The sequence below is a fragment of the Haplochromis burtoni genome, unplaced genomic scaffold (genome assembly GCF_018398535.1).
Source record: "Haplochromis burtoni strain Fernald_Lab_line unplaced genomic scaffold, NCSU_Asbu1 Contig_104, whole genome shotgun sequence".
NCBI classification, from domain to species: Eukaryota; Metazoa; Chordata; class Actinopteri; order Cichliformes; family Cichlidae; genus Haplochromis; species Haplochromis burtoni.
The window spans coordinates 851,425-864,431 of NW_024582465.1; the positions used below are offsets into that span (position 1 = coordinate 851,425).

Here is a 13,007-nt window from a genome sequence, read left to right on the forward strand (position 1 = left end):
GCTGCCACGGCACACAAGCACAAAGTGAAGTGAAAGCAAACGTGGACACGGGAATTTCCCTCTGGAGTGGTGACAGCTCACTCAGCTGTTTTCCTCACTGATTATCACTTGAGGAAGTTGAAAGCTGAAAGTCCCAAAGACTAATCAGTCATGACTGACAAATTACTGGAAATTAGCAAATCTTTAGTGCCTTCAGGAGAAATGGTAGCTCTAACACCATGCACCTAACTTGTTATTACAGAAATTACTCTCCTTGTTTGCTCTACAAGCTGCATTACTCAATGCCTCCGGTCAATGTACACATTGTTCTGAGAAGTGATGATTGTGTGATGGCGATGGCTAATAATTATCCAGAGGCAGATGTCTGAGGGGTGAGGGCAACCAAGCATATGATTAAAGTGGACTGGCTGACACTCTCCCCTGTCATGAAGGTTAACAGCAGTGAATGATTACCTGTCAGGTAGAGGTTAGGAAGTGTTGTGCGATTGTTTTCCAGAGTGACCCTGTCCCGAGGGCTCTCTGTGTTAAGTACAAAGTAAGGTTTTGGTGGTAAAAACCTGACCCTGCGTTTTTTGTTTTTTTGTGATTTAACAGTTTTAAGATGGTTTTTTTTTATATGATTGTTTGAATTATCTTTCCCTTTTACATCCCCAGCGAGACCTTCTCATTTGTACTGACTGGTGAAGATGGAAGCAGACGTTTTGGATATTGCCGTCGTTTACTGGTATGCTCTTACAATGCTTCCTGTTACGGTCGCAGGTTTCTGCTAATTCAGGCTTAATAAAACGAATCCCTCATTATAGTCTGTTTAAAGCAGTGGTTCTTAACCTTGTTGGAGGTACCGAACCCCACCAGTTTCATATGCGCATTCACTGAACCCCTCTTTAGTGAAAAATAAAATAGGATTTTTTTCAAACTCAAGACATACATATGTTTTTTACTGGTGCACAAAACGAGCCGTGCATATCACGGCTGAGGCTCTGCCGAACCCCTGAGACCGACTCACCGAACCCCTAGGGTTCGATCGAACCCAGGTTAAGAACCACTGGTTTAAAGCCTTCTGCTGTTTTTTTCTCATTCCAATGTATTTCTTCAATATGGATGATTTTTTTACGTTTTTTTTTCATGAATGTAGCTGTAAAGTTTCTGTCAAATAAAGGCTTTGGTTTGCTTCACTGCTCTAATCCTCTAGTTGTAGTTGGTTGAGCAGTCTTGTGTTATGAACCTGTCTGTCTCTTTCCTTCTGGCTGTTCACAGCCCAGTGGCAAAGGCCGAAGGCTCCCTGAAGTCTACTGTATCGTCAGCCGCCTGGGATGCTTTGACCTCTTCTCCAAGGTAGATACACAGCAGTGACTTAAGCACAGGCACAAATGTGCAAACTATACTCAGAGCCGTGACTTGCATTCAGTTACACTGCTCTGAACTGCACGTGTTAACACAAACCACCATTAAAAAGTACCACCCTCGGTGCCCAAAGAACTCCACCCACACTTTCCCCAGTCCCTTTTCCCACAGGGGCTCGTATCCATGGCTACAGTAAAGCGACACATGTGCAATGCAGCTGATGTGGTCGCTTCAGTGGAAGAGCTCCCCTGTAATGAGCCTTGGATTCATCTGCATGTTGACCTGTGTAAATGCTTTGCAGCGTACATATGCTATAGCTAAAGTTTGATTACTAAGGACACATACATGGGCATGGAAGAGTTTTCTAAATATCTTCAACATGTAGTCAATCAGCTACACACGCTTTAATTCAGCACAGATGCGTAGAGTGTGTTTGTAGAGTAGAGGAGTACACATGATTGAGTCAGGGTGTTAACTGTTTGTTGTGTTTTAATGTGGCGCCATATTCATACTGCATTATGGTCAGAATAAATGCATTTGGCTAATAATATCCACTTTCCTAAAAGAAAATTAGGGATTTGAGTCTGGAACTATAGTGACAAGAAGATAGATTTTTTTTTTTCATTTGCAGCAATTTCTGTTAGATGGTCGTTTATATTTGGCAGTATGGTTGCATTCTAGGGCCTTCTACTTGCACAGCCACAGGAGGAGAGAGCAGGAGCAAAATCCAGCACATTATTATTATTATGTTAATTAAGTAAGAACCAGAATTCTATAAGAATAAATAGCAGGGAGGTGAGTAAAGTTTGATTACCGAGATGTTATTATATTTTATCTTTTAACTACATTTTGGCCCAAATATTTGAATGGTAAATTAGATTTGTATAGAGTTTTGTCATTTTTTTGTAACACAATAACTACAGGTTGCTGGTGCTGAAACCAAAGTGTTCCCTTTCCTGTCTCTTACAGATTCTGGATGAAGTGGAAAAGAGGAGGGCGATCTCCCCTGCCCTGGTGCAGCCTTTCATGAGAGGCATCATGGAGGCTCCCTTCCCTGCTCCAGGAAGAACTATCACCGTCAAAAACTTCCTACCTGGCTCTGGGACAGAGGTACAAAGACATTTTTACAAAGGAGTCTCTTACCCAAATCAGCATTGTTTAAAACTATAGAAATAATCGCATTAGTAGCTTTGTAATTTGTATCTAAGGGTCTTCTTTCTTCTTTTTGTGTGCCTTACACGCCTCTTTCTTTACTGCAGGTGATAGAACTGTGCCGCCCGTCAGATTCCCGCCTGGAACACGTAGACTTTGAATGTCTCTTCTCTTCATTAAGTCTGCGTCTTCTCCTCAGAGTTTTTGCCTCCCTGCTGCTGGAGCGCAGGGTCATCTTCACTGCTGACAAACTCAGGTTGGCTCTCGTGCTGCTGGGTTCAGCCACTGTGTTATTTAGTTTGTTTGCTTCATAAATCGTTGCTGATAAGACTATGCAAGACAGGGTTGTGATGCTAAAAAGATCAGAGAGTTTGAATGATATGACACAGAGATTTCAAGTAGACAGGCAGTCTGGGGAAAAGAAGATCGCTGACCAAAGTGTGAGAGGAAGGAATGCTGTTGTGTTATACAGTCGCCTGGGGAACAATCAGTTTTTCCCTGGAAAACTGTCATGGATGCCAGACAAGAAGGAGTAAGGCTTTAAAGCATGGCTGCTGAGCTAACACCATGTGTGCAGTTTGACGTCTACAAACAAACATGGTTCCTTCGAACCTTTCACTTCACACCGTCACAATAGTTGTCATCCCCCTCCCCACCCCACCCCCAAAGGGCTTTCTTACTGCTGTGATACACATGTGGCGTCTACAGAAGTCCCTCTTAATCTGATTTAAACACCCTGAAGGTTCATGCTGTATGAATACATAAAGCATAAAAATTATTTGATGAAGCTCTTCAGAGTGAACTGTTTTGTGTGTTTTTGTTTTCTTATCCTTAGTATTCAAACTACGGTGTTCAGACAGTATTCCATAGTATTCAAACAGCTTACATTAAAAGCATTTTTACCAGAGCTGTAGCACTTTCTCTGCCATGAAGTGGAAATTTGGCCTCGTTAATTGTTTTTTTTGGGTTTTTTAAAAATAATGAATTAACTGCAAGCAGATGGAAATGCAGTGGCGATTAAGCCAACAGTGTGTGAGTGTGTCTGCTGTCACTGTATAGAGTTTGCAAGTGTTGCATCACACTCCATTAAAACACTCATTTTAGGGTGACAGCGGGTTTGAATGGGGAAACATATAAATGAACTTTTCTCAACATGTTCCACACTAATAAGTGGTTGGCAGGGGCAGGTATTTTTTAGAAGGAGGATAGCGCCATCTTGTGGTAGGGATTTTCTTTCTATTTTAGACTTTTTTTTTACTGTGATTTTGTGTTTTCCTTTTGTTGTGAATGTCAAGGATATATTATCATATATGAACCAACATTTCTCCAGAACATGTGAATCAAAGAGCAAAAGCTATTATTATCACTGTCTGGACATTATCCATGTTTACTAGCTATGATTTCTGGGAATTCCCAACATATTAAATGGGATTAGATATGAAAATAATGTTATCTCAGTACAAGAATAGCCTACATTGTGCTTTCATATTAAAATAGTTACAGGTTCTATGTATATATTCAAATATAGAAGTGTTTTATCTAATAGTACAGGGATTTGGGATTACATACGACATGGTGAATGATACTAATGTTAAATTAGTTTAAAGTTTAAAGTTGACCTGAGAAATAAAATCTCCTAAAGGCGCTTTATACTATAACATAAATCGTAGGATAATAGAGAGAAAATCCAAACAATCAGACAACCCCTTATGAGTAACCAGTTGGCAACAGTGGGACAGAAAAACTCGCTTTTAATAGGAAGTAAGGTGGTTGGTGGAGGGAGGGAGGTAAGACAGAAGACAAATGATAACACTTGCCCATTTTCTGGTTTTATTGGAAGATTTATTCATCTGTTTACCAGATTATGACAATATTTTTTCACACTTTCTTTCTCTTTCCACAGTACGTTGTCTCAGTGTTGTCATGCAGTAGTGGCTCTACTCTATCCCTTCACCTGGCAGCATACATACATCCCGGTGCTCCCACCGTCCATGTTGGATATAGTCTGCACCCCGACTCCCTTTATAGTTGGCCTCCTTTCCAGTTCTCTACCTCGACTCAAAGAGCTGCCCATAGAAGAAGTAAGAGAAGGTTTTTCTTTCGTTTTTTTGTAATTTATTGCCCGTGATGCCCTTTACTCTGGGCACTTCCTATACTGAACAATAGCTTCAGGAAATAACATCATTCTCCCTCTTGTTAGGTCCTGGTGGTTGACCTCGGCAACAGCCGCTTCCTTCGACAGGTAAAAAAAGAAAAGGAAAAAAAAGAGATTAAAACAGAAAGAGCACAGTAAAAAATGTCACTAGTCACACAAGAGTTCCTTGTTGTGACTGTAAAAGATGTTTTGTGGAGTGGGCTGTGTGTTAAGTTTGTTTAAATTAGTTTTCTTTCCTCTTCTATAGCTGGATGATGAGGACTCTATTCTTCCACATAAGCTGCAGGCAGCTCTGGAGCATGTGCTGGACAAGAGAAGGGAGCTGGCCTGTGAGAAAGGAGATCTACCCAATGGTGACTTGTCATACTTGTTATTTCTTGCATATATAATGTGGGTTTTCTGGTTTTTTGGTGTGTAAACAGAATGTACTATGAGCAAGAAAGTTTTCACAGGACTAGCAGAACCACCTTTACCAGCAATAACTTGAAGTAAGCATCTTTAGTGTGAATTTTGGCTACTGTCCTCTACAGTATTGCTTCATTTCATGGAGGTTTGCGGGCATTGGTTTATGTACAGCTCTCTTAGGTCCCACCACTGCACATCACTCAGGTTGATGTCTGGACTTTGACTGGACCATTGCAACATCTTAATTCTTTTCTGTGTCAGACATCCTGTTGTAGATTTGCTGCTGTGCTTGGGATTATTGGCCTCAGTTTCTGCCAAGCTTTAGTTGTCAGACCGTTGGCTGTGCATTTGACTTTACAATACTAAATAACTTCCACCACCATGTTTGACAGTTGGTATGAGGTGTTTGTCTTGATATACTGTGTTTGGTTTTCATTAAACATGGTGCTGTGTGTTATAACCAAACATGGTGAAAACACGCTCTTGTCTGTCCAATAGACATTGTTCCAGGAGTGTTGTGGGTTGTTCAGATGCAGCTTTGCCATCATTTTCCTTTTAGAGAGGAGAGACTGTCTTCTGGCAACCCTTCCAAACAAGTCATACTTGTTCAATCTTCTAATTGTACTGTCATGAACTTTAACATGCAACATGCTAAATGAGGCCTGAAGAGTCTGAGATGTAGCTCTTAGTCTTTTGGCAGCTTCTCTGAGAACAACATGGTCTGAGGTGAATTTGCTGGGGTATCCACTCTTGCCAAAACTTGTGCTTTTATAGAGGTGCTCACAAGAGTGCATTTGATTAGTAACTCCTGGCTACTACTTAACATCTTAATTCTTATGAAAGCAGTAAGGGTGCACCTAAGTCCTGTGGAAACTTTCTTTTTTAGATTAATTGCCACAGCCTTCTTTTTAGTGATATTAGTCTGCACAAATCTCTGGTTTAAAAAGCTTTGAAGTGTTTTCGTTACCAGTCATATCTTCCTGGGTTTCATGTAATGAATATTATGTACCACAGCTCTAATGTTCATTGCCAGCTGTTTTCCAGTGATATATATAGGTATGTACGAAACACCTACAACTTATCATTCTGCAACTTGATCATAGTTTTGTGGTACACCGAAGAAATTTTCCAAGAGAACATTCCCAGAGATTTTCATCATTTTCCCTAAATTTTTAATATGACTGGACAGCTTCATTCCAGTATTCAAGTTTTTCCTCCTTAATAATTCACCTTTAGGATTAAAGGGTCCTTGAAGTATGACGAAATTCAAAGTAGAAATGTTGTGGTTAAAAATACAAAACCATAAATGTGGTGTAACTCTGCATAAATCTCATGTTCTTTGTGGTCGCCAAACCTTTCCAACAGAGTTCACTCCAACGCTGCTGGAACATTCAGTCTAACCAAAGTCTGTTTCCCAGACTAGATCAAGATCTAGATCAGTGTCAATACTTTGAAGTAGTCTGTGTGAAACAACCTTGTATGTCTTCTGATGTGTAGCAGTTTTTTGTTGTAATTGCTTTTGGGGGTGGTTAATTTTTACCCCTCTTCTCCGATGGTTTTCTCTGCCAGACTCTAGCTCGCTGAGCACAGTGGTGTCGGAGGCTTTTGTTCGTTTCTTCGTGGAGATGGTGGGCCACTACTCCCTCTTCATGGGTGGAACAGAGAGGGAGGAGGAGTCTGTCTCCTCCACCACCTTGCCCAGCCCCAGTTCTTCCTCATCCTTTCAGCGTGAGGCCTTTCGCAAAGCAGTCACTTCCAAGAGTTTGAGAAGGTTTCTGGAGGTGTTCATGGAGACTCAGATGTTCACCGGGTTCATCCAGGAGAGAGATCTGCGCAGGCAAGGCCTCAGAGGTAATAAGCTATGAGCAATGTTAATGCACTTTAACATTGTTAAAGTGTATCTGCTCCTTTGTGCAAGTAGGAACAGGATGAGCACTGCCAGAGCTACAAGATAACCTAGGCTACTCCACTGGTATGAATGTCTCTGCCTAAACAATCAGAAACAGAGTTCATGAGGATGGCCTGAGGGCTTGATGTCCTGTAGTCTGCTCTTTGCTCACTGCCCGACTGTCATTTGTTGTAGAGTACCAGAACTGGCAGTTCCTGTGCCCTGTGCTTTTCACAGATGAGCATATGTGACTGATATGAAAGGGTCTGAAGAAGCTGTGGAGAATGTTATGCCGCTGTAACGTCATTCAGCATGACCGGTTAAGTGTGGGTCATTGACGATCTGGGGGGGTGTATCCATGTAGAGACGCACAGAGTTCTAGAGTCTAGGAACAGCAACGTATCTGCCATTATGTATCTGTCACGAGTCGCTTAGAGGATCCACTCGCAGGACTCCTGGGTAGCGTTCAAACAGAGATAGTTTATTACAGATCTTCACCAAGTGTATGTACAGACAGTGCGAGGTTAGTGCTATATACAAGACGTGAGGGGCAGGGGTCCAGGGCTCCAGGGAACACGGGGAAATCACACACGCGCTCAGAACAGCCTCTCTCCACTCCGCTAGCGACCTGTCACTCCTTCCACACTCCACACGGGGAAACACGGGGACGGGTCCGGGGAATCTAGGAACAAAGGAACACGTTAAGTCTCTGAGACAGAGGCACGGCAAACTTGAGCTAGGTGTGTACTGACAAGAGCCTTCACAACAATCCAGCGTTGAACAGCTGATCTCCTCCTTCTAATATACCAGCTGGTCTGATGAGGCCCAGGTGTGCACGATCCGGGAAGGCGTGGACCGAGGGCGTGAACCCGCCATGAGTTCCGCCCCGGCAAAACAGGGGAGAGGGAGAGAGAGAGGAAAAAGAGAAGAGAAGGGGGGCTAGGAGTGAAGAGATGCTGATCAGCGCCTTGCCGATCCTGCAGGTCATGACAGTATCAGGATAAAATCCTTGGACGTATTGTCAGTCTCTACGCCGGCCCTGGACAATGCCCAGCCTCATGTGACAAGAGTATGTGGTTAGTTCTTGGAGGATGAAGGAATTGATACCATGGACTGACGCTCGCCTGACCTAAGTCCAAAAGAACACCACCAGGTTGCACTGCAGACTGTACAAAAGTGATCTCCCAGTCCATATCTGGGAGGCAATCCCCCAGGACACCATTTGTCATCTGATTAGGAGCATGCCCTAACATTGTCAGGCATGAATACAAGCACATGTGTGCCATACATACTGCTGAGTACCATTTTAAGACTGCAATGAAATTTCAGCAAAATGGACTAGTCTGCTACATCATTTTTACACTTTGATTTGCAGAGTGTCTTTGAATTCATTTCCATCAAAGGATGTGGGGATGTTAGGAGTGAAAGGCATCATTTCATTCATACCCCATTACTCGGCCCATATTCGTACAGATATCCAGCAGTTTGTTTTTTTTTTATTGAGATCTAAAGTGTTGCTTTTTTGAGCAATGATATTATGCGATGTGATATTATGCTTTTTTTTGGCCAAAAAATTAAGAAAATGATGAAACATTTCAGTGCACTGATGATTCGGACTATGCTCTGACTTCAGTGTGAACTTGTAGTTACATTTTGTATACCACAGAACATTTAACGAGTTCTTTTTTCCCCCTCCAGGTCTCTTTGAGGTGAGAGCACAAGAATATTTGGACTCGCTGCCTGGGAGTGAGCAAAGAGGGGTCAACAAGTTCCTGAAGGGCTTAGGTGAGAGTCTCTGCACAGCCTCAGGCAGTCAGCTTATCAGCTGATCAATTCATCATCTGTAAAATCCTCCAGTTTTTCTTTATGGAAACATGCTCTTTGTCTCAAATGTGTCTTCATGCAGATATGTTGCTTTTTCCAGGAAACAAGATGAAATTCCTTTCCAAGAAATGAGACTCGGAGTCATTGCTGAAAGCAGAACTAAAAGGAGGTGCAGTCCCTGGATACAGAGCATGCACAGATGGAGATGTGTCTTTGGGTTACAACAAATGAAGGCCCCTGAATGGAACTGGACTCATATGTAGTGCTTAGCATGAAGAGCTGGTTTAGCTCTCAGCTTCATCGCCGATGATTCTGTCAGTGTTGGATGGGGTTTATTTAGCGTGCTCCAAAACTCCCCACAAACACGATAAAGCAACAGTGTCTGGTCTTACAGTCTAAATGTTTTACAGATTACACTAATCTCCTACAGTGTATTACAGTATAACACAGTGTAAATGTCTTAGGAACAGTGTTCTCATCACTAACTTCAACTGTAAACCTGTAAGGAGGAGTGTCCCTTAAGATCCAGTTTTGTACAATATTGTCCTATACATTCCATGTATTTTCTATAGGAAGTTCTATAAATGCAATAGTACAACTTCTTTGTCAACAGGAGGCTGTTAAATTAATTTATATTGCTTTTTTGTTTTGTTTTTTTAGACCAACTTAATCTCTTGTTTTAATTTCTTTTAAATGAGTCCAAAGGAATCTCCTGTAGTTTCTAATACACTTTATTTAACAGAGTCTAGACTGTTTGTAGACCACTTTGGATTGTTGGGTATACGTGCCACTGTTTTAATTAAATGTACTGTTGATGGACGCTATTGTACCGATAAACACGTACTGATCCAAAGGAAATCAATGTGAATATGCCTGTCAGTAAAGGATGTGGGCTTCAGCTGATGAATTGTGTTTGTCTTAGGCCAATTAGTATCAGTATGTTTCACAAAAACAACTAAGGTTGCCTTAATATGATCGAACATACAATGAAACTTCATAAATAAAGTGATTTGATTTAGACAAACGACTCCTGTTCTTCAAATCCCATTCCGGTGTTTTGGCAGCTTTACTCAATTAATCCATAATTTTCTGCTTATATTATCACTTTTTTGAAGACAAAGTTATGAAGTGGTTTTAGTCTCCACTGACTAGCCAACAAACCAGTGTAATTTCTAAGAGGTTTCAGATTCAGACTTTTCTTTACATTATAGAAACTTATATATACACACGGGATGCTGTCTAAGAATTTGGCAGGAGCCAATGCATGAGCAAGAAACTTAGCCAGTCTTCTAGATCTATGCGGTTTTTAAAAGTTAAACACAGAGGCTATAAAACTGACAATATGGAGATCAATATGAAGATCTGTTTATCTCTCTCTCTCACTTTCTCATATATGTATATCTATCTATCTATATACATATACATATATATGTATACACATATATATAGAAATATATCCAAGAAAGGATGTCCAGTATGAAGTGTTGGACAGCATCAGGCCCCCACATGGTTCACGCCTACTGGCTGAAGAAGCTGACTGCACTCCAGGATAGTCTGGCAGTACCAAAGAACCAGCTGCTAGTCGATGAGAGACACCCAGAATGGCTAACCAAAGGCCGGACAGTCCTGATCCCCATGGACCCCCAGAAGGGACCAGTCCCATCCAAACACCGGCCAATAACTTGCCCAAGTGCCACAAGCTCCTGTCAGGCATCATAGCGGTGAATGGGGCACAATACATGAGAGGGGCCCAGAAAGGAATTGGCAAGAATACCAGAGGTGCAAAACACTAGCTACTGGTAGACCAAGCAGTCAGCTGAGACAGCAAGACTAGGCTGACCAAGCTGTGCACTGCCTGGATTGATTACAACAAGGCCTATGACTCGATGCCCCACACCTGGAATGCCTATACAAGATCAACAGGACCCTAAGAGCTTTCTCAAGAAGCCCATTGAGTTCTCAGGAACTCAATGGGGATGTGGTATACAACACTAGAGGCCAACTTCAAGCCCATAGCACAAGTCATCATCAAGTACCGGATCTACCAAAGGGATGCTCTGTCCCCACTGCTGTTCTGCACAGTCCTGAACCTCCTCAGTGAGATCATTGACAGGACTGGCTACGGATACCGACTACGGAATGGAGCAATCATCAGCCACCTCCTCTACATGGATGACATCAAGCTGTATACCAAAAGTGAATGAGACACAGAGTCACTGATCCACACCACCAGGACTGTACTGAAAGACAGCACGGAGGCACTAATCGTGGCAGCACAGGAACAAGCTCTGAGCACAAGATCCATAGAGGCTGGGGTCTATCACACCAGGCAAGACCCCAGGTGCAGGCTGTGTAAAGATGCCCCTCAGACAATCCAGCACATAACAGCAGGGTGCAAGATGCTAGCAGGCAGGGCATACATGGAACACCATAACCAAGTGGCCGGCATGTGTATACAGAAACATCTTTGCCATCTATGGCCTGGAAGTCCCGAGATCAAAATGTAAGATGCCCCCTAGGGTGGTCAAGAATGACCGAGGTAAGATCCTGTGGGACTTCCAGATACAGACAAACAAAATGGTGATGGCCAACCAACTGGAGATAGTAATGGTAGACAAGCAGAGGAAGACGGCTGTAGTAATAGACATAGCAATACGAAATGACAGCAACATCTGAAAGAAGGAACATGAGAAGCTGGAGAAGTACCAAGGGTCAGAGAAGAGCTCGAGAAGATGTGGAGTGTGAAGGTAACAGTAGTCCCAGTGGTAATCGGAGCATTCGGTGCAGTCACTCCCAAGCTAGGCAAGTGGCTCCAGCAGATCTCAGAAACAAATCCGAGATCTCTGTCCAAAAGAGCACAGTCCTTGGAACAGCTAAGATACAGTGCAGGACCCTCAAGCTCCCAGGCCTCTATTAGAGGACCCAAGCTTGAAGGATTGACTACCCACAGGGGCGAAAGGGGAATTTAAAAAAAAAGTTTCAAAATCCTATGTAACCTTGTTTTGAAGTTATTGTATTCACAAGATTTTCAGAAAATTACCTTTCACCTTGACCTTGACCTTGATGTCACTGAGATTCAAGATTTTTAGTAGATACACCTACAGTATCGATTTAGAGCTCCTACGTCGCTCCATTCTCAAGTTAACCTATTTGCAAACTTGGGTGTCCATGTCACCCACCCACCAACAGCCTTTTACAGCTGAGGGGTGAAAAGTTTTTTATTTGAGGAAAAATGCTTCTTTGGTGTCACTCTATTTGGCTGCTCTATTACAGCATGACATAAACTGTACAGCTGTGTGGTTCTTTCGGGTGACACAAAATGTTATCTAGAGCCGTCACTGATCTGTGATGCTGAAGCAGAGCTGTGGACAATTTAAAATAGAAGCTCAAAATACTGAGAGGACAGCATCATATGGCTTTTATCACCAACATCACACACATTTTTTTTTATTGTTGTTGTTAATCTTTGAAACAAAAATTACATTGCGCCTAATTTGACATTGCCTCTGCTTTCTGTGTGCTTATACATAACCAGGACATCACCAAGAATGAACTCTTCCTATATTACCAAGTGCAGCTTGTCCAAATGAACATGACTGTGAGTCTTAAAAACAGTACGGCTAGAATAAACCCCAGGTTACAACCTTTAGAGAGAACTGTGATGGCTTTCCACTGAACGAACACACGCACCACCCAGAATGTCCAGCAGGGGGCTCTGTTACCCAGTTCACGTTATTCCGCATATGTAGCCTTGGAAGAGTCCAAAGTTCAGAATTACATCTCAGACAATTATGCCTCCAGGCCTTTAATGACTTGCACAATATACCCGAGTCTAACAATATTATCGCCTTTTGGTCTGATCATGTGACATAATAAGCAAACTAGAGCTGAAAAGCAAAAGGTTACAAGTTATATGGGGGGAAAAAAACTTTTGAAAAAAAGATAGCCATCTTGGATAGACATTAATATGGGCAATTTATTTTTAAAGACATATTTAATATTGTTTCTTTAGTATAATAAGACATAAGGCCTGGAGAGTATAAATTTAATAGCAGCGCTTAAGGTAGCTTTAACTGTTCAGGTGTATCACAAGTGATAGAAATACGGTGGATAAAGCATATGCACTTATTATTCAACAAGTCAAAGTGCAATAGTGCTTCTTTATAGCAGGCAAAAAAATGTTGAGCCCCTATAGTATGGATCTGAAATATTACATTTGTGGCAACGGTCGTTCATTGT

General features: G+C 42.0%; 1 protein-coding gene across 2 annotated transcripts in view; it reads left to right on the top strand.

Annotated features, from left to right (window-relative positions):
* si:dkey-82f1.1 (DENN domain-containing protein 2A) overlaps window positions 1-9,786 on the top strand; it is a 32,084-nt gene extending 22,298 nt beyond the window's left edge. For both annotated transcript variants that reach the window (XM_014335323.2, XM_042223185.1), the window contains 10 exons: window positions 655-724; window positions 1,258-1,335; window positions 2,314-2,454; window positions 2,604-2,752; window positions 4,400-4,577; window positions 4,697-4,738; window positions 4,899-5,004; window positions 6,626-6,907; window positions 8,643-8,729; window positions 8,869-9,786. In XM_014335323.2, coding sequence (XP_014190809.1) covers window positions 655-724; window positions 1,258-1,335; window positions 2,314-2,454; window positions 2,604-2,752; window positions 4,400-4,577; window positions 4,697-4,738; window positions 4,899-5,004; window positions 6,626-6,907; window positions 8,643-8,729; window positions 8,869-8,900 — 1,165 coding nt within the window. In that variant the 3' untranslated portion in view covers window positions 8,901-9,786. The remainder of the gene's footprint in view (window positions 1-654; window positions 725-1,257; window positions 1,336-2,313; window positions 2,455-2,603; window positions 2,753-4,399; window positions 4,578-4,696; window positions 4,739-4,898; window positions 5,005-6,625; window positions 6,908-8,642; window positions 8,730-8,868) is intronic.
* The last annotated feature ends 3,221 nt before the right edge of the window (window positions 9,787-13,007 follow it).